General features: G+C 36.9%; 1 protein-coding gene across 19 annotated transcripts in view; it reads right to left on the reverse strand.

Moving 5' to 3' along the window:
• ATF7IP (activating transcription factor 7 interacting protein) overlaps positions 1–27,477 on the reverse strand; it is a 112,160-nt gene that overhangs the window by 9,876 nt on the left and 74,807 nt on the right. For 8 of the 19 annotated variants that reach the window (XM_074826847.1, XM_074826851.1, XM_074826839.1 and 5 more), the window contains 4 exons: positions 27,266–27,354; positions 25,314–25,952; positions 23,623–23,690; positions 15,391–22,188 (listed from right to left, as the gene is read on the reverse strand). In XM_074826847.1, the coding sequence (XP_074682948.1) occupies positions 20,743–22,188; positions 23,623–23,690; positions 25,314–25,952; positions 27,266–27,354 (2,242 nt within the window). In that variant the 3' untranslated portion in view covers positions 15,391–20,742. Of the gene's footprint in view, positions 1–249; positions 400–6,925; positions 7,005–15,390; positions 22,273–23,622; positions 23,691–25,313; positions 25,953–27,265; positions 27,355–27,477 lie in introns of those variants that run through there. The other 11 variants (XM_074826855.1, XM_074826838.1, XM_074826842.1 and 8 more) reach the window with 4 other exon arrangements.

The raw sequence follows: 27,477 nt of genomic DNA on the forward strand, positions 1-27,477 counted from the left end.
GGTTTCTTCCTCTCCATGGAATTAATTTGATCCTGAATTCTTTCCAAACCAACAGGACTATCTTTCCCTTTCACTTCATCAGCTTAAAAAAAAAAAAGTTATGGGAAACTGACTAGAATGGAAGATTAAAAAGTGACTCAAACATTCTGAATATTCACCTGAAAAGATCAGCACCATGGAGAACACATGAGTCTAGTATAAGAAAAAAAGCAGTCACTGAATTCACATGATGATGTAAAATGAAGTTACCTGTAGGTAATACATGTATGGTGGTCTGGGAAGGTCCACTTGTTGGCACACCTGTTGGCTGCACAGGGTTTGGCTGCAAAGGTCGAGTCAAGGGCTGGGTGGGTATGCTCAGTCCTGTAACAGGTATCTGGTTCTGCTTCTTGCCATCTGCTTTAAAACAAAATGAAGTTATAGACAGTAGCAAACAGAAATTAGAACATCAGAGTTTTAAAATCTTTTTTTCCCCCATCATTCACAGATTAGCAAAGAATATTTCCTAGCATGACATTTCTTTGACCTTCTCATTCTGCAAACAGAACTAGAAAATTCATTCAATTCCCCTCACTTTCATCATCTCCCCCCCCCATTTCATTCTATCATCATGAAGTCTGTGTAGTTCAGCATAATTTGGAAATCTGAATTTAATGGAACATTATGCCAAAGTCTTTAGAAGTTTCTATTAAAAAAAGAATAGCCTAAAACCTTAAAAAGGCCTAAACACTGTGGTACTCTGTTTCAAAAAAGTCATAGAGCTCCCTAAATAAATCTTGTCTACCTTTGATGCTTACATCCTGTTGTTATTTGCTGACTCTTTCCTTTGTTCAATGTTAGTCAGCCCTGTTTGTTGCTCTTTTGAATTTTCATGAGATTTTCTTAAAAAAGGGGAATCGCATTATTTATAGAAAACTTTAAAAAGAGAATTTGTTTTCTCACATTGACACCCTCCTCAACATGACTTAGTGACTTATGAAAGTGACAAATAGTGTCTGTACCTGTAGTTTACTACAGCAATATTCTTTCCTGCTTTAGTTTATTTGTGACAACATAAAATATTCGAGTGCAAGTCTGTATGTAATCAAGCCTGTGCACAAGCTGAATAAAGAAGAATTGAGAAGCTTTTGCCTGGATATTTCAGCTAGGTTAGAGTAGTAGTGGGCAGAGAAGGCATCGCCAAAAACTAAAAAACACAAGATAGAAGAGTAGGTTTTAAGGGCACTCATTCAAAAAAGATCTGCCCTAATAAAATTGTACATGCAGCAGCCACTAATTTACTAAAAGAGCGCACAATATAAAAATACAAAACATGTTAATACATATTTTACTCTTGAGAAAACGTATCAACAATATATTGAAAAATACATTGAGAAACTATCAAGTATACTAACTAGATTTCAAAGCATTAAGAACATGGTTAATTGCAGTATAGTTCAAAATGCTAGGGTTTTTAGCAGTTGGAGACTATTTTGATGGACTCACTGAGCTGGTGTCTTTAACCGGCTACTGACAGCTTGAAATAGCAGTACCCTTCACAAACTGCTATATGATAAAATAAACACAATTCAAGACCTCAAAAATAAAACACAATATAAATTGCAGACCATATTGTCTTTCTGTAGACTGAACAGCCGAGCTACTTCACTGAAGTAATTTGATGAAGATAATTTTCTTTTTTTCAAAGTCTATAAAAGGAGCAGTACAGGGATGTTAATTTTGAAAACAGAAGGTGAGATGCTTCCTGCTTTCATCAACTAACGTGTCTTGTGATTAGTTCAAGCTTCTTTCCTTTTCTATGAGAGATTTCATGGTGTTCAGCTAATTATCTGACTCTGAAGAGATTCCTACAGAGATGCACACACCTGTTTTCTTTGAGTATTTACACACTGATTGATGCATATTTCAACTGCCATTGGATAATTTAAGTGATGTGAGTGCGTTCTCAGTGATGACCTAGAGAAGATGTGCTCATGATCCAACTAGTAAAAACCCAGACACGCTATTGCTGTAAAAGTGTAGTTCAAGTACAAATGACAGACTAGACACACGTGAGGGACTTTTTGGTTTTGCTTTTGTTTTTAATCTCACACAGAAGCAAGTGCATTTGTCCCTGATAAATCAAGAGCCCTGCTGAGCTTCCAGTTGCTGGAAACTACATCAGGAGTGCACCAGCCACAGTAAATGATGGAAGATAACCAACTAGACTACTAAATAAATAGAACAAATAACAAAGGCTAATTTAGCTATGTAAGTGAAAAATCAGTAAGAAAAACAGGAGGACTGCCATGTATAGTAAGCACAGGATTAAGGTTAAAAGTAATACGGGAACAGTTCGAATGCTAAATGAACACAGCAACATATTCATTAAAAATGTGGACCTGGAGAAGACAGGACAATCAGATTTATGGAAATGAGCATAAAGTGGAAGTCATTACTACTGAAGGTATAAGCAAAACTCCAAATCTAATACATAAAATGGAAAAGAAGGGCGGCTAATCTCCATGCCAGAAAATGGGCCTACAACACTGGAGTTATAGTAGGAAGGAGTTTTAATCACATACTAATTCACATGTGGTATAATGGGATTGCAGAACAGCAAACATACCATACGCATGTTCAAGAATAAGACAAAAAATGATCCACAAAACTACAGATTTGATCAGATAAAACAGTTTATAAACTAAAAAACTGATACTGTACATATTTAGTAATTTTTCCTACAAAAAGAGAAATGCAAAAAAACCCTGGAACATGGCTGTGTGCGAGAGTACACTTGTGTGTCTTTCTTAGTCTAAACTCCACTTTAGACTAAGGATAGGTATCAGCTAAATCTATTAATTGTTTTAGTATTTTTATGAAATAGTTTGATGCAGTGCACTACACAAATATTTAATAGAAAGGACAGGAAGGGGATTGTACAATTACTGCAAGATACTTGCAACAGAAAAGTATCTGGATTACTCTCTGATAAAAGGATGACAACAATTGTTCTGAACAGAAATCAACAACACAGTTTTTCAAACGCTATGCAACATTTTCATTAATAATTTCTGCACACATCAAAAGGTGTGCACTAAATTTAGTTGCCAATGCACTAAACTGGAAGATGCCACCAGTATGGAGGTGGACCAAAATGTCACACAGGAACAAAGCTAAGACTTGAGAACTAGAAAAAAGAAGATGTAGTAGAGAGTGCAACAGCGCTATTTAGGAATTGGTACAAACTTCTACTATTAATGTCGGAAATCATGTGTGGGGCAGTAAAGATGATCAAGAAAACCTGCATGTATGTTGTTAATTATGGAACGTCTGTGCGCTGCTTGTCTGATAAAGTAGAGAGGAAATGCAAATCTAGGCTGTATCGGGTGAGTGTCTCCACACTGTGATAGTAGGATTTTTCTCCCTACGTGAAGAACTATTTGAATGCAAACTTCATTATGTAAAAAAAGGGTTGGAAGTTAGAGACAATGTGTTTCTGTGTTAACAGAGTGAGGTTTCAAAATGCCAAAGCAACAGCTGTTGAAGGACAGCTACTCTGTTTTGTAGGGGTACTGTGTCCAAACCCAGTGACTCAAGCACATGATTAGAGGTCCTAGTCACCTTGACACTAAAACAACCAACCAAAAAACCCCACCCTAAAAAACAACCAAACAAAAACCCCCCACCCTCAAAACATGATTAGCCCTTAAAAGTAATGCATAGGGTTTTGCCTGTCTACCATGACTGAAGACTGGGCTTGATGACAGTTTATACAGGTCTGCTCTTCCATGACTCAATACAGAAACTCTGATTTCAGTTTAATAACCTCACAAAACATCTAAAAATTCCATAGTTCTTAACTTAAAGTTTAAGTCTAATTTACTCTATATGCATACTTTAGTATACAGTATTACAGATATTAATCATTGATCCAAGCGGAAACTTCATTGGAAAAAGGAAAGTATGGAGAGTAGATTACATGAAGAAGTTTAAAAATCTACCAGAATATTCAAATTTACTCTCAACCTGAATCTTTAGTAATTTCAATCAACAAGGACAAACACTGTAGTTGTATACTACCAATCCAGTGTAACTTTGTTTCCAAGTTGTACCAGGAGATATTTAAAGGGAAGCACACAATAGACATCTCTCTCCAGATACTATTTAAATACCTTTGTAAGTAACAGAATTAGGTTTACTTAGTATGCAGGCGCCAGGGCTTTAAACAAAATAATTGGGATCTGTGTGTTCCCAAGAACACTATGTAAGTGTTGCTCTTCTATTTGAATCAGTACTGAACCGATATTCCAGCATACCGCAGTAAACACTGTAATGCCAGGCTGTGTACCTATAAATCTGTAACAAAATAAAACTTGCTCTGCATTTGCCGGAAACAAAGTGCAGTGGAAAAACTAATTGGCCAAAGGTATATACATGAATATGATTATGCAAAAGCTGTCAGAAATGTTCTCTTCCTTTTTTTTAACCTTAATGTTACTATCAGAACATGTGAATTATTTCCCAAGAAACCTGCTCAAAATCCTAGAGATGTGTTTCCAGTGCATGGTGAAACTCAAGCTTTTATTAGGGTTTTAAGTCCATACTTTTCTACAGCTTATATGAAAAATACTGACTCCTCTCACAAACTCTAAGCATAAACTAAGTCTGTGGCCTTGCAGATATCAGGGAGACTCTGGCTTCTGCTTTGCAGTGAAGAGACACACAGGAGCTAACCCAGCCTGAAAGCACCCCACTAACCTTCCTCCTAACCAAAGGACAATTTTCTAAAATCTGACAACTAAAGGGAAAGAAGCTCAGAATATCCCACAGTAGAAAATGGTAAGATACTGGCTCAAGCTCCCAAAAAGAAACTGCGTAAGAATGAACTTACTATACTGTAACACAGCTACAACTCTGCCGTGGCTGCTAGCACTTCTACTTAGAGAAGCATTCTTATAGTTGCACATGTAACCATGGTGTCGATCTTTTATGGTAACTGAGATGAAGACACACTTTATGCAATCAGGGAAAAAAAAACTCTCTGAAAAATGTTACTTTTGATAGAAAAAGATTAGCTGAAATTACAATACTGTGACATGCTACTTTAAAACATACTATAAAGCCATTTAGATCTGTTGATGTCTTTTACAGAATATTAAATAGGACTGGAAGCTTAACCTTACCTGACAAATTTCCACAGTGCAAGTGCAACCATTTTTTTTTTCTTTTTAAGAACTAACCCTCGGAAGAGATTACAGTAGTAAAAACTCAATTCCCTATGTTATTCTGACACTCAGCTAAGCGATTCACAGAATCGTCAAAATCCTGGCTGGAAAGGACCTCTGGTTGCCATGTAGTCCATACAACCTCTTGAAGCTGGACTGTCACCAACACTATTCAAATGAGTTGCTGTCTTGCTCAGCTGAATCTTGAGAACATTCAAGAGTGGAGTTTCTACATCCCTCTGTGTTGCACTACTTTCCTACTGCGATTTCTTTTCCCCTCAAGCTCAGCTTGACCCTCCTGAACTTGTAGTTCATGGCCACTGCCCCTTGATGCATCATCTGGCACTGCTGAGAAGAGTTGAGCTCTGTAATCTTTGTAACTATCCTCCAAGTAGTTGGAGCAGCAGGCTGCTATTTCATTGTCTCTCAGTTTGCTCTTTGCCAAACATGCCTGTTCGCTGATCTCTTCTCACAGGTCATGTTCTCTAGGCTGCCACCATCCTGACAGCATCTATTAGGCTCTCTCCAGTGCTACCACAAGTCTTCTGAACTCAAATAAGGGGGAGCCAAAACTGGACACTGTATTTCAGGTGTGACCCTGCTAGTGTCATTGTGGGGGGAATACTGACTTACATCAAATGAGGACATGCTGTTGGCTCATACTCAATTCCATGTCCACCATACATCCTCCAAGAACCAGACTGTCAGCTATCTGAATTGTATCATGCTTCTCTAATACTTGTACACCACAGGCACTCCCCTTTTGGTGGTAACATTACATTTCTTCCTCACTGAAAGAAATGCTACCACAAGCCAATGTGATTTTCTACATTTGCATAATACAAATACAGAGCAAGTCAAGCTAGTAAGATTGTTATGTGTAGAACTTGGACGCACTAGCTAGAGAGATAGCTACTGAGGTTGTCTAGAGGAAACAAAACCTCTTGGTAGCTGGACTTCAGAATGCTGATCAGGGGCATGCATTTAGAGACCATGCAGAACTAAAATTTTATCTCTAACAGTAGAAATATCATTTTTTCAGTTAAGAAGACCATGTATTGTGCTGCCGTAAGTACAGACTCTTATTACTTCTCTGAAATACTGTAATTCTTCATTAATCCAATGCTAATTATAAATTGCCTACAGTTATGCAAGACTTATAAAAATGTATTCTTTTAAAAGATAAAGTGCATCCAAACTGCCAAAAGATGTAAAAGTACAACTATATTTACCCTAATCTTGGCATACAGCCCCAAAGCAAAGAACAGATCTGCATTTGGTATTTAAACTTTTGCACACAAACTTTTTCAGTTAAACAAAAGATTAGAAGCTGTAATAATCTAATGCCTGAATACCAACTGTAGAATTAAAACGTCTTTAATTAATCAATAAACAGAAAAATGATACATCTAGAAAAACTTCCCAAAAGATAATGAAGAATTCAAACAAATTATTCCCCAAGCCTAACAGATTTAAGCACAGACACCAACAATGCCTGAATTAAGGGAAAGGTAAAAATCATAAAGACTTTTACAGTAAGTATGATTCCTTTTATTTAATGCTTATCAGAATTCTTTAACACCAGTCCTGTTTAACTGAAACACCAAGGAATAAAATACACTAAGCAGAAACAGAAGGTTACTCCTCTGTCATTCACAGGATAAACTAATACTTGTAGCTCGATTACCCCTGTAGCTAGCAAAATCTTTTTCACCTACCTTGAGAAGAGCCATCATCCTCTTCATCCAGTGTAAGATCAATGACACCTCCTGAATCACTTCCTGTGACCTTCCCGCTCTGAAAGACAAAACTCTTTCATTTTGCAAAAGCAAATCCAGGGAACACAGGCGGAAAAGGGATACGAATGGAACATTCAGAAGGAGAGGTCTCAGAATTTATACACTTATAAGAAAGGAACTGATGAAATGAGCAGGAGGAGGAAATTTCAGACAAATTTCCCAGGACTTGAAAAACAGGCAATAACCAAATGACTGTACTGCTGTATCAAATACTAAAGTATTTTTAGCTTTGTAAGGAATAAAAAAGCCTGAAGACCAGTAACATATTGTTATTTTACAAATAAATAAATAACAATTTGGTGTTATAGAGTATCTTTCAATTATGACTCTTAACATTTTAATCCAGTTGTAATCTGTGCTTTCCACTATAGTAGTACAACCTTTTGACAGAGCAGTCACCAGGGCAGTATATTACTTATCTTGAGACAGCTCGGCCTATGTGCCTATAAAGAAATTGACTTCACAATAAGAAAAAGGGAAAGCTACACTTGAACTTGTATGCTTACAAAACATGTCATCAAAAGCCATCAGAAACCTCCAACTGTATCCAGCTTTTTAAAGTAATTTCACTACTGTATTTTAATCCATTATCACAAATTTTAGCATTCTATTCTACATATGAAGCCATTTGTAATCATCTCTTTAGAGTGGATAAAGGGATCTTTTAAGCTATTGTGGAGGCTAATGAAGGCTAAATGTTATAAAAAAACCCAGAGTACCATCAAATAAGATTTATCTTCTGGATCAATTGCTGTCCCTTGGCTGTTCAGACTGGAGAGACCACCAACACCTTCCTTTAAGTGATGGAAAAAATACTGGGGAAGGTCCTATATATTTCTGTGTTTTAAAATATACTTTCTAGAAAAAATCTTGAATGATGTCAATTTGTAGTTCCTTAAACTTGCTGCAAAAAATAGGATTTTTTTTTTTGTTTTGTAGAAGTGCTATCGATTTATGGATTAGAGTAAACCAGGTTCCTTAGGACAGACAAAGCGTTAGGAGAGCAACATAATCATCAAAATCTCTGAACAATTAACATGGGGAAAAGTGTAAGAGTTATCAGCCCCACATGGCCTGTACAAATGTCAACATGGTAAAGTCTAGGAAGATCAGAGCTTTTTCGGTGCAGTCAGATGGGGACAGATGCAAAAAACCTAAGCATTGAGATTACCTACTCTATGGCCTTTCATTTGGGTAAAACTAAGCCTTCAAGGAGGGTCCTGAAGACAGTTCTCACACAGGCAAGGCTTTGACAAGAGGGAAAAGAGGTATTGTATGATTACTAACTGCAAAAGCTGTGTCCAAATTCTCTGTTACCATATTCGGAGTGCCTGACACAACTGATCTCTTCATTATGCATTATTACAACCTGATTTCTTCTTGCCTTAAGTTTTGATTCTGCCACTGATGAAATTCTGCTACTAACCTACATGATAAACACTTTGAGTAAGAAATATAACTACTTATGTTCACAGGCGATAGAAGGACCCTATCTTTGCTATACATCAAGAAACATCTTTCAGATTTATTAACTATGGAATTCTTCTGTTAAGCAATTTTTATTTCAAAGACCTTCCAGCTTCAGTTTTCTTAGTATGATGATCTGATTTATCCATGTGAAGCTTAAGATAAAAGGCACATTTAAATAATCAATGATTACTTGATTAGCATAAAGTCATGAGGAATTTCATTCCAACTTGATAATCTTCCCAGTCAGTGATGTTTAATTTTGAACTATGACACACTCTGCCAGGAGAAAGCAGACTGAAAAGTGGAGGGGGAGATTTATAAGGAACTGGAACACTAAGCTATTCACTTCTCCACATTATAAAATACATTAGTCTGAAGTAATTTCAAATCTTCCTTTGCAGGGAAATCTAAATCCTTAGAAAAATACTGTGTATGAGAGCTAACTGTTTTGCAGCCCTGCTTAACTGTGCCAGTCAAGGAAGTTCTTTTAACTTCCAAGTCAGCAAGTGTCACTGCATGGATTTTTTTTCTTTGGCATGTCTGGAAGGCCAAAATCTTGCGTTAGTTAAACAGGCAACTATTAAATGATAAATCCAATCAGCCAAGAAGGTCTCATACATGTACTTCTCGGGAGGAAAGACCTTCTTGCAGTTAGCCACACTATTCAAGGTTTTCTACTAAACAACCCTCGTAGCAATCTCCTCAACACGAACTATCCATAAGTAGTTAGGTTCTTTCTACAATCCACATCAGAAGTCACAGATCTGCAGGGCAGCGTTTTGAGTGGTGCTCTGTGGTACATCCCCCAGTCCTAGTTCCAGGGCATACACTTCAGCTACTCAAAGAAGATGTTGTAGTCAACACACCATAACTGAAGTCCTGACTCCCCAGCCTTTCCAACTAGATTCCCCTAGTTCATTAAACATGCATCTCCCTTGAATGAAATTTAGTGGTACAGGAACATTTTAAAGAATCCTGAAACGCTGAAAAATGCTGCACATTGTGTTTCCTACCTAGGGGGTATCCCCACACAGAACAGACTGCTAGTTATGCCTGCCATAAAGGTCAGGATTTTGACTATTCAGAGCACCCACCTACATTCAAAAGGAGAAGTATTAATTTCTATATCCTCTTAGTGTTGGCACACAGTTTTCAGATACTTGTAGGTATCTCAAATCCAGGAGAGAAAAGGGAGATTCAGGAAGAACTGGAAATTGGGTATTAAAAGACTGGTCCACACTACTTTCTCATGGTGAAATTAAGCATCTCTATGATCTCAGAGAGCAGCTTTATCACCCTATCCCAGATGCTTCTGGAGTGTTGTCACTTACCACCTGAATGGTTAAGACCTACAAATGTAACCATTTGGAATCAACTCTGAGAAAAGCAAGTAATAAATGGTTTTCAGAAAATCCTGTGCCCAACCCATCAAATATACACACCCCTTTTGAGTATCATGACTATTTTACTCAGAAATTCTCTCAGGGAAATTTTTGTTGCTACAAGGACTTGTGAAAACTCCAGTTTACAACTCAGGTATGTTTGAGGAAAGGATAGAGAGAAAAAAACTGCTATTGCTTCTGTGAAAAGAAGGGAATATGATTCTGAGGAGGAGACTGCCATGTCACACATCAGAAGAGGAGATTCAGATGTGCTGCTCTAAGTAAAATTAGAAACCAGCTTAAGAAGACCTGCAGCCCTGATGAAGGCAAAGGGAAGCCTGACATTGGACTTTCAGTCATGTATGAACAATATTTACATTTATGTCAAAAACTGAAATAAGATAACAAGTCTCTCAGCTCCTAATATTAGATTTCAGCAAACATTTGGGCAGAAACTGGTGATGTAGAAAAGCAAAGTCAAGGCATTCTGGTCCGCTATCAGTTTTCAGCTTTCTCTAAACACAGGAAGCCAAGAACCTGAACCTGCTTCAGCTGATCTCTGCAGAAGAGCAAGATGATGCAATCATAACACCTCTTCATCAGCACAGTCACACTAGTAAAATAATGAAAACCAAAACATGCCTGGTGGTTTAGTTCATATATTGCCTTGCAAGTCTGAGTAACAGAAGATTCAGTTGCCTTACAATATCAAATAAGCTGGAACAGAAACAAAATAGTCACAGCAATACAAAGTGATGTCTACTTAAAGATTAGTTACAAAAAACCCAAAGCAAACAAAACCACAACCACCCAAACCACCATTTCATCATTTGTCAGAACCAGAGCACCAGTCTCCAAACAGACCAGAAACTGCACTTAAATCTGATTGTTTACAACAGCATCTGGGTAGTTTCTAGTAATCAAACAGAAAAAAGTTTATATTGAGATTTGAAAGAAATGTTAACTGCCAAACTACCTTTTCTATCCTTCTTAACAGCTCACATATCTTAATGTGTATGCCTTTAAACTGCAAGTACAAATCCTCTGAAATACTGTCATTCACACTACCATTTTGGACCTGTTTTATCCACAGCTGATGAGATTAACTGTACAACCTGGAAGAAGCAACATCATGAACTGAACCATCCAGTTTAACCACAACTGTACCTGAGCTGCCTTAGTTTAAATCTTTCTCTGCTTTCATATAGCAGTCAACAGTGTAACAATCTTTACCACAAAACAATGCAATGAAAAAATCAGATTAAAAATGGAATTAAAAATTAAACCTAACAAATCCTACTCTGAAATGTCACAGTTTTAAAGATAAATGTGAAGAAAAATTGTAGGAAGAAAGCAAGAAAAATACAAGACTTCATCTTTTCCTGACTTCCTAATTTTAGTATAGCCACATCTTTATCCTTCATCTGGTTGGTGAACTTCCATTTGCAACTAAGATGTTTTGCATAAAAATGATGTGTCCTGTAACTGAACATTTCATACTGAAGTCTAATGTAGAACCAGCCCAAAAAGATGCATGCAACTTCGAGTTGAAAGGCAAAACACTAAGTGAAGTGGGGGAAGAGGACTGCAAAGTATGATTAAGAGCAGAAACAAAGGTGGAAAAAGGAAGCAGAAGGAGGAAAAAAAAGCAGCAGGGGAAAAGAGGATTACAAGCCAAGCAGCAGCCGAGCATGCACCACCACAAATACAGAAGGATGGTGTGAGTGTACGGTAATGCTACTCTGCTATTCTTATCCAGTGTTGTGTGTTGTTCCTGAAACAGCCAGCTAAGGAGAAGGCACTGCACATTTACAACCCTGATCTGTTTTGAAAAGTCTGTTCTTTAAAGAATATCTTGCCAAATTGCAGGCCCTCTGCCCCAGCTTCTTCAGTTTGCAAAGTTATGTTCACACTTACTGCATTTACCAATATGTAACTATCCCTAGGCATGTTTGCATGCCAAATGCCCCAGGCAAGCATCTAACTTGGCAAGTGTGAAGGAAAAGTATTTTAATGCCAGCACAACTCGTGAAAGCAGCAACTGAAAAACCCTAGAAGAGGGGCAAAACCAAGAGAGTAAATCCTCATCCCTTCAAATACCTGAGTGAAACCTGGTAAGTCCTGAAACAGAGGCTAAGTCATAACCTCTTCTAAACACCACTTTATCGGTTAAGCGTAAACGGCTTTATAGGGCCTATGGAAGATAAAATAATGAAAAGTATGTATAAAATGAACTGCAACTATTCAATTGGTGCATTTTTCTCAATACCAGAAATTGGTATTTCTAAGTGTTCTGCTAGCTACAAAACCTTTGCTGAAAAGTGATCTATTGTAGTGATTCTTCTGAGTAACATTTTTTTTACCATGAAAACTACTAGAAACAGACTTTGTTTTAATTTCTTACATAAAATCTCTATTCATATTACAGTAATTACACTTCAATTCAGGATTTTCTACAAAGGACTGGTAAAAATGACTTATACTCAGAATTCCAGGCATTTTTCACCACATATACTATGACAACATAACATCTACTTTCTTCCAATCCCAACCACTGATGTCTTTTTAACAATTAAAGAAAGTACTGAGAAATAGATGTACTGACAAAGAAGATACACTATTGGGAAAAGTGCTAGGAAAAAGCAGCAATAGTACAGTTTTCCTTGAAAAAGAAAATAATTATGCAGTGACTTTCTAGAACCAATGCCATATGGATATTACAGAAATTTTAAAAAGTGTAATAGGAAAGGAGTTCTTAGAGGTAATAAAAATCCTGGAACTTGTTAAAAATGCATAAATACAGTGAACAGGATTACCTGAATCTGAAGTCACATTTAAGATTTTCAATAAAACCAATGTAAATGCTTTATAATCAACAACTTTCTTTTGGAAGACTGTCATTATATTCCGTATATCATTGACTGCAATATCTAATAAGCTACACACTAGTCAATAGTAAATTAATAATGGGAAATCAGAAAGGAATCAGCCTTGCATTAAAATGAAGTGCTGTCTCTGGTGTTGAAGTGATTCTGAAGCAGTTTCCTCATCTGCCTCTGAAAAAGTAGGGACATTGAGACAGGCTACTATCTTTTTATGTTTCTCCACATGCTAAGACCATTTCACACTGTTGTAAAATACACTGTAGTGGGAGAAAGAACATCACCTTAGTTTTGCTATCCAGCAATTTTTTCAGATCAGCACTGCTGCAAATTAGGTTGATTCATCATTTGTAATTTTAAAAAGAAAGAAGAGAAAAAAAAGGTGTTGGGAGGGAAGCTATTCCAGTTCCATGTGGAAAACAAATACAAGGAAGGAGACTGAATTTAAAGGCCAAAGCACATATGGTAGACATGATGTTGGGAAAAGGGGGTATCTCCCACCATAACTACAAATTGTGACATTTAACACAGAAAGAAGTAGTTACAACATCATGGCATGTATATGTCAATGGCAAACTGCTGAAGAAAACTAAGAAACAAATCTCTAAAACTCAAAACAGCAAATGTTACCTGTTACATCATTTTGTGTAACAGCACACATACACGCCAACATGCACATGTATTGCACCACATGAAAAACCAAAATGTTGGTATTTTGAAGAAAGTTCTGAATATGCACTTCTCTATTCACATGAGACATATGACTAAAAAAAGGTTTTGGTATTATATAACGCCATGGTTCAGTTCATCACATAGAGATAACTATGTTATTCATTGTAATGCCACCTGCTTTTCATAAAGGAACATTTCAGTATGTAAAAGTGAAAAATGAAGGGAAAAAATGCAACAAAAAATACAGTGCAAAATAAAAATTAATTCCAGGGTAGTAAAGATAAAAATTCTGAAGATTACATGTGGCATACCGACACAGTGCAGACAACTTTATTATTAACAGCTTCTACAGTAATAAAACAGAAAAAATTCTGGGGGTTGTAAAACAGACAATCAATGAAGCATCACACCACCACAATCATACACGACGCACCAAGGCGTTATATAATAGCAAAATCAATCTTAAATATGGGGAGTGATGTTAAAAATATGTTCTGGGAACGGGGTGTGCATGGGGAGGGTGGTGATACTGTCTCTATGAATAATTGTAAGGCCCATATTATGTTTTTAGTCATCCATATATAAAACTACAGATTTCAAGCACAGACTAAGCATCTGTGAAAATAATTTTTTTAATACATTTTTGATCATATTTCAGTCACTAACTGCTTCAATATCAGACTTATCACTCCTTAAATTATTTTTTCCAATTCAGTAACTCCCACAAAACGGAAGTAATTATTCTAACCTTGCAAAGCTGTCACGAAAATTTATTTGACCAGGTGCCAACTGTATTTGTCATCTCTTACCAAGATAAAAATGAAAATGATAATGCAATAAAGTTAGCGGTTTACCAAGATTACAGTTTGCACAAAAAAAATTTCACAGGGCAGCAATACACATTTTGTTAAGAGCATGGTTGCGTACTTGTATAATTCTCAAATATTATTAACAGACTTTTATGTATTGCATTTACAAGATTGCTGTGTTCCCCTTACCCTTAATTGGGACTGTGCAACACTTCCTACAGAACAAGAACAATGCAAGCATGGAAAAAATGAATAACCAGTCTTCGTAACCCTTATGTATTATTTACCCTCTCATTTCTTTGGTGCAAAGAGTAGACATTGGCTCTGCTAACCCTATTATTAAAAATCATAGATCAAGAAGGCTGAGAGACTGGTTGCCAGAAATTCTGGTTTTAGGCACTAGCAATCATAACTCCAACTAAAAGCCATAAAAGAACACTTGACACAACGCTTCCAAGTATTTCTCTACTGCTGTCATTTTGTTTTTCCTTAATCGAACAGTTAAAAGGGTATATAATAAACACACACATGCATGCATGCACACACACGTCTCCTCTTCCTTCTTACTCTTTTAAGGTGAAACATCTACCTTGTTGCCCCAAAGCCCAATGACAGTTTCCCAACAGTATTATGTGGGATGGCTATCTTGGATGATGGAAGATCATCTTATTAATCAGTAAATACATTTATAGTACTTTTCAGATTAATTTAATGCAGCTTTTAAAAGGTATTATCCATGTCTGGTGTAATAACGTATTTAATTAGATTATTTTAATATCTCCCAATTTTTTGGCCCCAAATCACAAACTGGAGCCTACAAAACACAAGCATATTTACTCATTGAAAGCTGCTCTCCGTAACCGGGGGTGGTTTAAGTAACACAGTTATGGTCTCAGGGGAAGACAAACAACTTTAGAAGTCATACAAGAATGGATTCACTTGGATTTTGCTCCTTGCAACAGGCACCCAATTCAGCTACATATCATCCTATTGGGAATTTTTCAGATTATTTTTTAAATTCATTTTTAAACTGTCCTCCTGCTAACATCTTTATAATTTAGATTTCTAATTAGTCTCAGGTAAAGGTTCCACCTCACAGATGAAAGCTAGTTGTATTTTAAACAGCACAAACATAACCCCAGGGTCAGAGACAAAAATCAAGTAGCCCATTTTACATATATAATTATGCATGTTTATTTTCAGTGACAAAACCATGAAACGCAAGGGAACATATCAATAATGCTTCAACAATATAGAATAGTTGCTTATAAATTGTAAGCTGACATATCCACTTTGTTCACATTGTTTCCCAACAGACATTCACAGAGTTTGTTACACATTGCAAAGTAAAGGGATAGGAGTTATAAATGTACTTTATTAACATTTTACCAGATGAATTTCCAATAGTCAGCAAAATAGCTTGAATTAAACTGTTTTCAACCAAACTAATCAAGGCATGTCAGAAACAATGGGAAATGGATAGGACACTGGTGGATTTAAAAAAAAACAAACAACCAAAAACCAAACTAATATTAGCTGAAATGTTGAAATGCACAGATGAAGTTTAGACTGAAAAAAAGATTTACTCTGTAAGAGGATAAGGTGCACCTGGAGTGGGGAACAGGGAAGAAAAGAGTATTCACCTGACCTGGTGTTTTAATAAATACAACATAATCATTCTTGAACAGATTGACTTTATGCCAGCCATTTTTAACACATCTAACCCCATTCAATTTGTTCACTGTTATTATATGTCACAATGTAATAAAAGCTGCTTTCATAGATTCTCTCAGTATACCATAGCTATATTTATATATATATATAAATCCTGTATCTATAACTGGGATTCATAATAAAATACTTAAAAATCATTCTAAAGATTTGTTATATAATTAAAAACGGCTTTGCCTCTGTAACAATAATATTTAGCTCAATACATTAAAAGTACTTGTCACGTCTTCAGAAATGCAATCCTAGGACCTGAGGCACTGGAATGGCCATTGGTAAAACGACTGGGACTGAGTAACAGCTCTTAAATTTCTGTGTACGCAGGAAAAAGTTGAAGTTGAGAGACTAACACAAACATAGTAAGATGCCCCTCTCCCACATCCCTGTGGCCATTCTTTTTGGAGGAAGAAGCAGAGGAAGGCTGAAAAAGGAGAAGCAGTCATACAGCAAAATCATACGTCCAAAGCTGCTTACTGAAAACTTTGACTATACTGACCTTAACAGTATGGAACTATTGAGAAGCTGTACACTTCAGGATAACCAGAGAGATGTACCAGACTAAAAACACAACAAAGCCAGGAACATGTTCAATTTCAAAGCATCCTTCCAATGCCTTCAGGATTTGACATTGTGCACACTGGAGCTCTTCAGGGAGCAAAGAGAAGGCGCATACAGTGAAGAACATTTATCTCCCACACTGTAGATCACAGTACCTTACAGTGGGGATGAATTACTTAAATAGCAATAAAAGAATAAAAAATTTAACACACTGTAAGATACTGTGCCAACTTCATGAAAATAAAAAATAGGGTACTCCTTGAAGTAACAGCAGAGATTTCCAAACTTACCAGGAAAAAGCAAAGAAAAACACAAATTCTAGGTTCACAGCACCAGTACCAAAGCCTCATTATGAAAATGAGATGCAAAGCTAAATATATGGATATATTATATAAGCTTCCAGTCATTCACCACTGTTTTCAGAGTCATCACCAACAAGGGAAATGGAATTTAATCAATGACATGACAGCCATTATTAAAAAAATTAGCTCAAGTTGGTTTAATTAAGGCTAAGTGTTTTGTTTTTTTTTTTAATGAAATGAAATATTCTTATTTTAGGAAAAGATCTAATTAGAAAATTCAGGAGTGAAAGATTATAAATTTCTTTCAAAGTGTATCTGTTATAGTCAGATTTTTAAAGTTAATTTTACATTATTATTAACAATTTTGTATTAAGTTTACAGCCAAAGTCTAAATTTAAGTTTAGACAAACAAGCTGTACTTAACCTGTTGGTCCACCAACACGGTTCACCCATAATGGAAATATAATGGAAAGGGAACAAAAAAACACCCCAAAGTTATCCTGCTGTTTGAGGTTCTCTGCTGATACTGCCACTGAGGAGTCCAATTCATGTCCATTTTGATAGAATTCATGATGTTCACACAGCACAACCTATACTGCAATGAACAGGATTGACTTGAAATTTTATCTCACATTTTAAACAAAAAAAAAAAGGGGGGGGGAAGACCCCCCGTTCCCCATATTACTGTACACATAGCCAAAGTTGACTTTACAAAAGCAGCAAAACATCCATTCTGTTTGCCTACCTCAGCTTTTCTAGAAAGGAAATACATGTAGGAAAGATTCATGTAACACTCTGGGTGGGAGGGGGAACAGGAGAAAGATTTTTCTGTTCTGGAAGGTTAGAAATATGTTCTATTAATCAGAATTAATTAAAATATTAGTGGAAAGCTTAGTGAACACTGACTCCAGCTCTTGTGAAGCAGTAATACTTCCAGCCCAAACCAGGAATGCTTTTTCTCATTTTCAAAAAAAATTTTTCTCATACAAAAATAAAAAGCTAGTAATACTGCAGTCAGTAGCTTTGAAGTATCAGGTTCAAACTGAAGGTAGTAAGAGGATATTGTATAGTTGGTGCCAGCAGAATTAGAATTTAACAAATGAGAAGCCAAAAATACCCAACTATGAGCCAACAAAATAGAAGTAATTAGAAGCCAAATGATATTTTAAAAGAATCAGAGAGACATGCCCAGATTGGCCAAAAGAGTCTCTTTTTCAATTTAAATCACCAACTAGATTTGTGTTAAGGAATGAAACAAACAGCAATATGCTGTTACAGTAAGTTACCTAGATGCAGTTAGGACCAGAGCAGGGCATGTGGTCAGTATGACCACAGTATGCAGCAAGAGGGAACAAAAAAGAATCATCTCCTGGAAAAATACTTTTCTTGTTTCTGCAGGATAAATGTTCAACACCAGTATGCTGGAAGAGAAGCAATTACCTGAGACTAAGACAGAAATATTTTTTTGGGGAAAAAATACTACATACCCATCTTGGTGAAAAGTTTAGAGTAAATCCCTTTGAACAAGAAATTAAATTTGCCAGCCTGGCTGAATTCTGACTTCTATGAATCCCTAAAATTTGGAAATCGAAGTTACTCTACAATATCCTGGAATAAGTTACTGCACAGTTCTCCTATATTCTGAGAACTGTTTGCCCTTCATTTTTTCAATTTTTCTTCTTTCTAGTCATTAGAAAGGATTACTTTCTTTACCATTTCCATTTGATTTACTTGAGGCTTGACAAAATAATAATCCTGAATTCATTATTTCCTTCCTATAGTCACTGATGTCATAAGTTAATGCTGCAACTAAGGAAGTGTAGGATTGTGCAGAGGTAATTTTTATATTAACAATTATATTGGATCAACTAGCTCAATTATTATAACAACAGCAAATAAAAGTGACTGTAAACACAATACGCAAGATGAATATAGCACTTTCAAAACCTTTTAATCTTTTAACATGATCCATCAGAAAATGGAAGACACTGTGCTGGTCTTAACACTTTGGAAAATTGTTGCAGTAAGCATGAATAACCTACCCAAGGTCACAAAGATAAACACTATCAGCCAAGATAAAAACTCCAAAGTTCAGGCATCAAGTCCTCTGTTCAGACTATAGCAAAGATAAACCTCATCTGATATTTGAAAGCCTTTCCCAGCAAGGAAGTTCTCCACAGAATTAAGTTTATCATGGTCAATTTGTTATTTCAGCAGGGATTTTTCTGTATTTTGTCCACTGTCGAGCAACATGAACAGTTCCAGAGAAGTCCTTAGTGTGATAAACTGTGTGCCTGAGCATGTGTGTACACACACATACACATGCATTTCAAAAGGACGAAGCCGTTCTTATTTCGTTCAGTTAATATAATGGAAAACAGTTTTAGATGCTATACTGTTTCTTCTTCCAAAGTGGACCTACTATAATTTGATTACCAGTTTTCCATTTTTATTTACAGTAAGATCTCTCGATTTGTCAGAATCTCTGATGAAAATTCTGGCATAAAATAGCCGAGACAGACCATGAGTTAAGATTCTCAAGTGTGATTCATTAAAAATGAACTATGGCTAGCCCTCCTAATTTGTAATCTTTTTTTCATTAAAGAGCCTTTTAAATTACAGTTTCTTTTTTCTGACAAAATTCACACCCACTATCCTGAGAACTTCCAACCTGTAAAAATCTCCTATGGAAAATGTAATGATAGGATCAGTTTACTATAGTGAACTAATCTAAGGAAGTTAAAATCAAAAATACTATTTTGGATAGGGTTTGGTGGGGAAGAACAGGATGCGCTTCTTGTGAATTATAACTATACTGACAAAGACTATCCTGACCTATTGAAGTTGTTCTTTACTGTGAGGGTGGTGAGATACTGGAACAGGTTGCCCAGAGAGGTTGTGGATGTTCCCTCCCTGAAAGTGTTCAAAGCGAGGGTGGATGGGGCTTTCAGTAACCCAGTCTAGTGGAAGGCATCCCTGCCCATGGCAGGGGGGTTGGAACTAGATGATCTTGTAAGGTCCCTTCCAACCCAAACCACTCCATGATTCTGTGATTCTATACTGCAAACACAATGTGAAATGTAATGGAAGGGGTAGGTGAGAGGAAATACAAAAAAGCCTCTCACAAGGTAAGCACGTACAGAGACAACACTTCAACTCTAATTACTTGCCATTTAAGCAACAATCCTGTTCTCAACTCTTTTGAGAACGTTTTCCCCATTTCATGCACAATTGAAGAGATCCCAATTTTAATATCATTTGTATCAAATAGTGCCTTTGGAGAGCAGAATGACTGAAAACTTAGCCAGAAATACTAAACAGGAAAAGGAAAGACCTGCAATACAAATCTGTAGCTCACAAAGAAAATCAGTTTAGAAGAATGTTTAAAAAAAGAAAAGGCACAATCCCCTGTAGGTCCGATAACAATATGAACAGAGAGGGTGACAGTGGTCAAGCAATTCCAGGTGTTTTCATGCATATGTATATATTTGTAGTGTATCTGTGTCTACTTCATTCAGCTTCTACTTTCTCCGTGCTCTTCAGTAATCAAGTATTTGATTTGTAAGATGCTACATTAGTGCCAGCAGGCACAAAATGGTATAATAAATACACTCTTCACAAAATATAAAAGCCATGCACTTAGTGAAGAAAGTGTAGCTCTTCAGCTAAGTGGAAATCAGCATCTCCCTTTCATTTTTTTAAAATAGCTCTGCTCAGACACTTAAAGAGTCCCAGCTGCCACAGAAAGTCATACAAACTCCAAGCCCTGCTCTGTTAAAGTTTCTGTTCCATAGCTCACTTCAGGAGTGCGAACAGGATACTTCTTGCTGAACTAGACCATAAGAAATTTCCTTAGTAGACCAAGTGAAAAAACAAATCTGATAATTTTACCATTTTAGCAATTCATTTGAAATCAGTTCTGTTACAGAAGCATCAAGTCATTGGTTCTTGTTTTATCACACGCTTTATAAAGACAGGTTCGTTACAACAGCCTTGAAGGGGACTGGCAGTTAGGTTCCCACTGGCCATGTTCTTGGGGAGAAACACCATGGAAGAACTGTGGCTCAACAGGATGGGGCTTTTGGAATTCAGAGCCGGGTGTCCCTCAGGGACTAAAGTCACAGAATTAGTGCCAGGTGGCACAAGAGATTTCTTAGGGAATAGAATTTTGCTTTGTTCTAGAACAACATGGTTTACAGAAGAGGTGGAGGCACCAGATAGTGATTCTTTTATCACTTCATTTGGGATCTTGCTATATAGGTAATTGGGGGTGTTATTCTCCATTATATCTGACCAAGCCCTGTAGCGAACTTCCGCAGCTCCCCAGTAGTGTCTAATAGCAGACTCAGAGCGATGGCCTGTCACTGCCATTATTTCTCTAGGCCCCAGTCCTGCTTCACACAGTAGTTGGATGGTAGTAGTTCGGAGAGAATGATTGGTGTATCGCTGAGACAGCCTGGCTGCCACACTTATCCTGGGCATCATGGTACCTAAGTAGTTCACACCCATTGGTTCTCTTTTGTACCAGACAGGCTGTTCTTGCATTTGCTCTGACGTTAGCTTTAAAGGATGCAGGTAAAAGGCAGGGGGCTCCGGAGGCAACTTAGACAAATAAAGCTCCAAGGAAAAAACAGGACAGTTTGGGTCCCCTGGCATATCATACATTTTACCCATTTTATGAGGATCTTCTCCATTTTTTCCTTTGCCAGGATACCTAAACATAGCGTATCGACGCCCGTTCTTGTCCTTCTCAACAACAAAAGCATCTGGAGCCAGATCTCTTAAAAGTTCCCTCCCTCGTTTGGCAAAATGCAACTGCAAATCAAACCACACCTTGTTGACGAGTGCCAGTGGACTGTGCAATCCCAGCACACCAGATTGTTTAATCTTACGCAAGTCCTCAGCAGCTATAGGAGGATGGTGGTGAGTCTCATCCTTTCCCTGCATGCGCAGCATCTTCAGCACACTCACAAATACCATGTTTGCACTAGCAAACTCTTTGTCCTTCATTAAGCAAATCTGACGATTATAAGGTGGCATTTTGAGATGCCGGTTTAAGCCAGCACGCATTGACTTGTAGCTTGCCACACTGTAGGTATTTCCATCATGATTTCTTATTGTGTAATAAAACTCTCTTAAGATATCATTGAGTTCACTTACTGGGACCAATTCAAAGCTAGGATCCTTGCCATTTTTGGCCAGCCATTGTTTTAATAGGTTAGCTGCCCAGCCAGTCTGCTTGTGGGTGTTTTTGATGCTCTTAGCATCCTCTTCCTCTTCCTCCAAGCCAAAGAGGACATCCTCAGGGAAGTTAAAATTCGTCTGTGCTGCTTCTACCGCTTCTTTATTTTCTGATGAAGTCTCTTCCTGTTTCAACTGCTTTTCGAAACAATTGATCAAAGTTGTACCATCAAATATGCCACAGGTATACGGCACACAGCGAACTACTTTTTGATCTGAGAGCTGTGAAGTGTGGAGTAATACATAATATTTTGGATTTTATGCAACAAAAAGCAGGTGGCATTAACTGGATTTTTCAAATGATATGGCATGTCAATTCCATACCTCACTAGCCAATTAAAATGCGTCAGGTCCTTCTTTATTAACCATGGCATTACACATGCTTTAACTGATTTGACTCAAAGCAAACCTAGAAACATACACTGTAACAGAAGACTGAAAACCGGAAAGCATCATGTGTCTTATTTCCCTCCTCCTTGCTCACCTTCCATTGCTAAATACCACTATCACACACAGTCTGTTTTTCCAAAATCTTTTCCGGGTTTCAGGCTCTACTGAAGAAGAAAAATTCCAAAATATGCACCTTATACTGAAAATTAAATCTTAAAACCATACATCTGTCATCCATTCTGGTACTGAATTTCCTACATATCAAGTACTGACAAATGTTTTAATAGCTATAATCCACAGGTATCTTTGAAAAATGAAGTTCCAAGTAACCATTCTTTATGAAATGCCTTAATAAAAACGTAGCGAGGCACAGTTTATAATACTGATTATCTTTGCCAGACTATTTCTGTGACAGGTGAAAACCAGAATCTTGTCCAGTATATTTTCTTCTTGCTTTGAAATACAATTCACCCTGAAACACTATTAAATATCGAAATTTTGGCTAGAAGAAATCAGTTTTTTTCCCCTTAATAAAATGGCTTCCAGTTAACAGCAATATAAGTAGGAGGTGCTTTGTGAAAGATCTGTATGCAGAAAGAAAACTAATTATGAATAATTGTAAATAGCTTAATTTCAACCTTTAAATTTTAAAGCAAGTTCAACAAATTTTAGATGAGGAATCCAGAATTACTGCAAGTTCTCCTTTGTCATGAAGTAGTTATTCCTGAAGAAAGTTTCTTTTCCCTTTTTTTTTTCCTATGACATATGGCAATGAAATATTAGAACTCCAATTCTTATTAACTTCTGGATTAGTGTGGAAATGAGAGAGCTGCAATAATTTACAAAATATTTGTAGCTTTAAGTTCAAGCCCTTCAGACAAAAACTGGGCACGGTTTTCTATGTTAGGTCTGTTTTATCAGACAAGTTTTTGGTGTGCTCCTGAATTACTGACTCATCTACTTACACAAACCGCACCAGAAAACTTCTGAAAAGGTTATCGGAAGCTCATGCTCCAAGTAATACTCAGGATCAGAAGAAGAAAAATACAAATGGACAGAAACTAGAAAGGATGGCACAAAAAAAGAAACTAAAATTGTTTCATTATGAGCAATAAAGGCAAAGAACTTTTCTCCTGTGGATTGTAACTTTAAAATTTTATATAGAAACAATCAACAACCTACCTGTGTTGTTCCCTCAGCAGTTCGCTTGTTTGCCGAAGTATCTGTTGGTGGCTTGCTTGCCTGGTTTTCTGAGGGGTCAAGAAATTGTTCATTTGCAGTATCTAATCAGTACTAAGTACTGCTATCCACTATACAAATTTGGAGGCAATATTTGAAAATCTTTGATACTAAACATTCAGTATGTGGCACATTTAACATTTTTCAGCCCTAATTTTCTATTGTAAGTATTCAAGCTTGATTACTATCATTTTTTCAGAGGGAACAGAAGATACGGAAAGGCAAAATGACACTTTCCAGCCTAGAAGCAGTATATGTTCCCTTCCTTCAAAGTCTGACACTGTATTCAAAATAATTTTATGGACAATTCCCTTGCCTATCTGAGGACAAAGCACAACTCTGACTCTGTTGGAGCTGACAAAGCACATCTCCTCCCTCTGTATGTAAACTGACAAGATATTAAACTGAAAAAAATTATAATTATTCAACATTTTTGTACAAGAAATTGACTGAACAACAGATGGTTAAACAGACTGCAAAACACGTAACTGGGACAAATTGTGCAGGGAGACTGAGTATTTTTATTAGCTCAGCCAAATGTATACCTAAACTAGTAACTTAAGCAGAAGGTGCTTGAACATGTGATATAAACATTTAAATCCAAATTCTCTGTTCTCATTCCTCTTAATTTTAACCAGAGCTTATCAGCAACAGTGCTGGCCTACAGTAGTGTTTCAGTTCTGGTGAGAAAACTACTAGGGTATGTGCTAAGGCTATGTGAACTGCATAAAGAGAGATACATTTTTTGGACACATAGGCCCTTTCTTTGGTCACTGTGCCTGATCTGTCACAACTCTTTTTATCTTCTGTTACATCATTATATTAACTCTAGAGCTAAAAATCAATACAAAGCCTGTAACTGTCCAGCTCTGTGGAAGACATATTTTAACCTAGGTAACTCAGAGATGAGAAAATGAAATAAAACTAGTTCCGGTGTCAAGCTCTGCTTGAGTTCATTTTAACCTTATATTGTACCAATGAGAAACTTGCTATAATTCCAACTGACTTAGAAAAAAAAATTCAAGGTATGTAAAACCAGAAATGCAGAGAATCATCATGGCATGGCCAAAGAGGGATAGAAAGTATTTTAAAATAGTTAATCTAGATACTGTTTGAACAATTCATTGTGTTCGAAGACTTTATATTAAATACAATAAATGTACTTTGCAACTAGGTTAGCGTTCTGCTTTTTTTCTCTCCCTATTTTGCTTACTTTTAAGTGCTGTGAAAATTACATTAATGATTACACTTTCCTTTCAGTATGTCTTTGCTTAGAAAGGAAGCCAGATTATTTTGGGAGGCTGTATTAAAAATAAATACCAAGTTGTTAATGGTAGGAGTTTCTGACTTCATGCTAGGAACGATATAAATCAAGTTCTGAATAAAACAAAGCTTACAGAGCCACACTGCTGACTTCTAAGGAGAGATTATTTTCAACAATGGCTGAATATTTTCAACAATGGCATATCTATGAGAGAGATGATTTTTATCTTGACAATTTCAACAGAAAGGCAATCCAGAAGAAACATCTCAGTAAAATATACTAACAAACAAATATCCACTGGAGGACAGTTTTGTGTTTCCCTTTGACAATTATTTTCCTTTCCCAGTGTCAACATTCAAGCACAACTTACCAACTCGGGGTGCTGTAATGGTGGGTGGTTCAATAGGAGCTGTACTACTAAATGCAGAGAGGGGAATCTTCATCTGTAGGGGGGCTCGACTGCTGGCAGCATTATAAAGTCCTGAAGTACCCACTGTGGGCAAAGAAGTCCTTGTGGCCTGGGCAACAGGATGTGCAGTAGAAACAGCCTGTACTGCCAACGTTGTGCCTATTGACCCAGCACTGGCTGGAGAGTTCCTCTGTGTACCAGGACTGGGCACAGATGGGCTGTTATTTGGTTTAGGTGGGTTAGTTGATGCCAAAGACACTGTAGTTTTGGTAAGGCTACCAACTGTAGATGAGCTTTGTACGGATATAAATTCAACGTTGCCTGACTGTTGGTTAGTGACCAAGGTCCCTGTGTGACCTTGCAGGATCTGAGGCTGGGATGACACTGCAACAGGTACGTGTAAGATTACGGGCAAAGACTGCAATGAGACAGACACTGATGGAGTGCTGCCACTGGGCAGTTGGTTAGTGCCTACAACTGTAGCTGTATTAGCTGTAGGAAGAACTGTTGTTGTCAAAGAGCTGGTGGAGGTCATTGGAGCCTGAGGCTTAGGAAGTCCACTGACAACTGCTGGAGGAACAGCAAGACTGGAAGCTGGCACTGCACCCAAAAAAAGGAAAAAAAAATTAAGTATTTGAACCAAGTGGGAAGTTTCACTCCAACACAACAGATGAAAACGATTTACGATGAGTGTGGCAAGTCACTGGAACAGGTTGTCCAGAGAAGTAATGAATGCCCTATCACTCTAAGTGTTCGAAGTCAGGCTGAATGGAGCTTTGAGCAACCTGATCTAGCAAAAGATGTCCTGGCCCATGGCAGCGGGGTTGGACAAGATGATCTTTAAAGGTCCTTTTCAACCCAAACCATTCTATGAAAAATGTGGTTTATGATTAACTTTTTTCAAAGAAAGGCTATAGATAGTATTTTTCTGTTGTACACTCTGATATTCAATGGTTTAAAGATACAGTCAATACTGTATTTCTGTTTGAAAGAACTATATATAAATGGCAAAAATTAAGATATACAAAGAACTATGACATCAACAGGCTTGAAGAAAACTTCAAGATTTAACCGTTGAAAACATGAAATACAACATCTTAAACACACATTACAGAAATGGTAGAACAACTGGTCCTTCAGAAAACACAAGAAAAGAAAAACTAAGACAGTTATGACTAACTTGCTTTGTACAGGTAGAACCTTGTATCCAGAAGGTTCTATTGAAACCAAGGATTAATGTGTCAGAGAAGATACTCACTTTTATGCAACAAAATTTCAGGATTAAATCTAAAGGTCACTACAGAAATATACACATAATACACTACAGAAAGCCAGTATATGCCTACTATGATTCTGTGGAAAATATTCAGCATTCAATATTAAGTAAACTACTTTTAAGACCAAGGATGGTGTGACTACAATGAATGTAATTAATAGTGGGTTTGATTCTACATTCCCTATAAAATTGTAATCTAGAAATTAAATTTTTCAACTTGATTCCCTTAAGAAATGGGGCTTATTACTTCTGCTCATTCTCTACTTATCTTCCCCTCTACCTAATGGTTACAGAAGTTATCAGCATCCTACTATGATCAAGTACAAGGTCTGTGAGCCATGTGTTTCACTTCTCGGCAGCTGAGAGACTGCAAGTTTTGCTGTCATACCCAGCAATCAGCCTGCTGAAGTACCTAGTTTACCCACATGTTCTGGTTGACCAAATCACCACTTTTTTTTTTTTCTTACCTGGTAAGTACACTACACAAATATAAACTGGGAATGTGGTAGGGAGCTAAAAATAATGATTTTTGATGTCAGAAAAAGAAAGTCATAAAACCCAGTTTTGTTCTGTTCTGTTAACGGAAAGCAGTAAAACTTTTAAGAAGTGTGTTTATAGTCCATAGGCAGTTTCTTACCTGCATTCACAGTGGCTTGAAAAGTTGCTGGCGTGCTCTCACCTACACTCCTCTTTGACTCCAGCATCTGCCTCACTGTGCCAGCATTTCTATGGAACAAAGTTTCAGTTAGCATTTCTCAATGAGCCACACCTGGTATAATTATGAACAGTACAATGATGAAAAAATCCCTTATTTTACAGCTACTTCTTTTCATTGAGATCTTCTAAACC

Source organism: Strix aluco, chromosome 5 (assembly GCF_031877795.1).
Source record: "Strix aluco isolate bStrAlu1 chromosome 5, bStrAlu1.hap1, whole genome shotgun sequence".
NCBI lineage: Eukaryota > Metazoa > Chordata > Aves > Strigiformes > Strigidae > Strix > Strix aluco.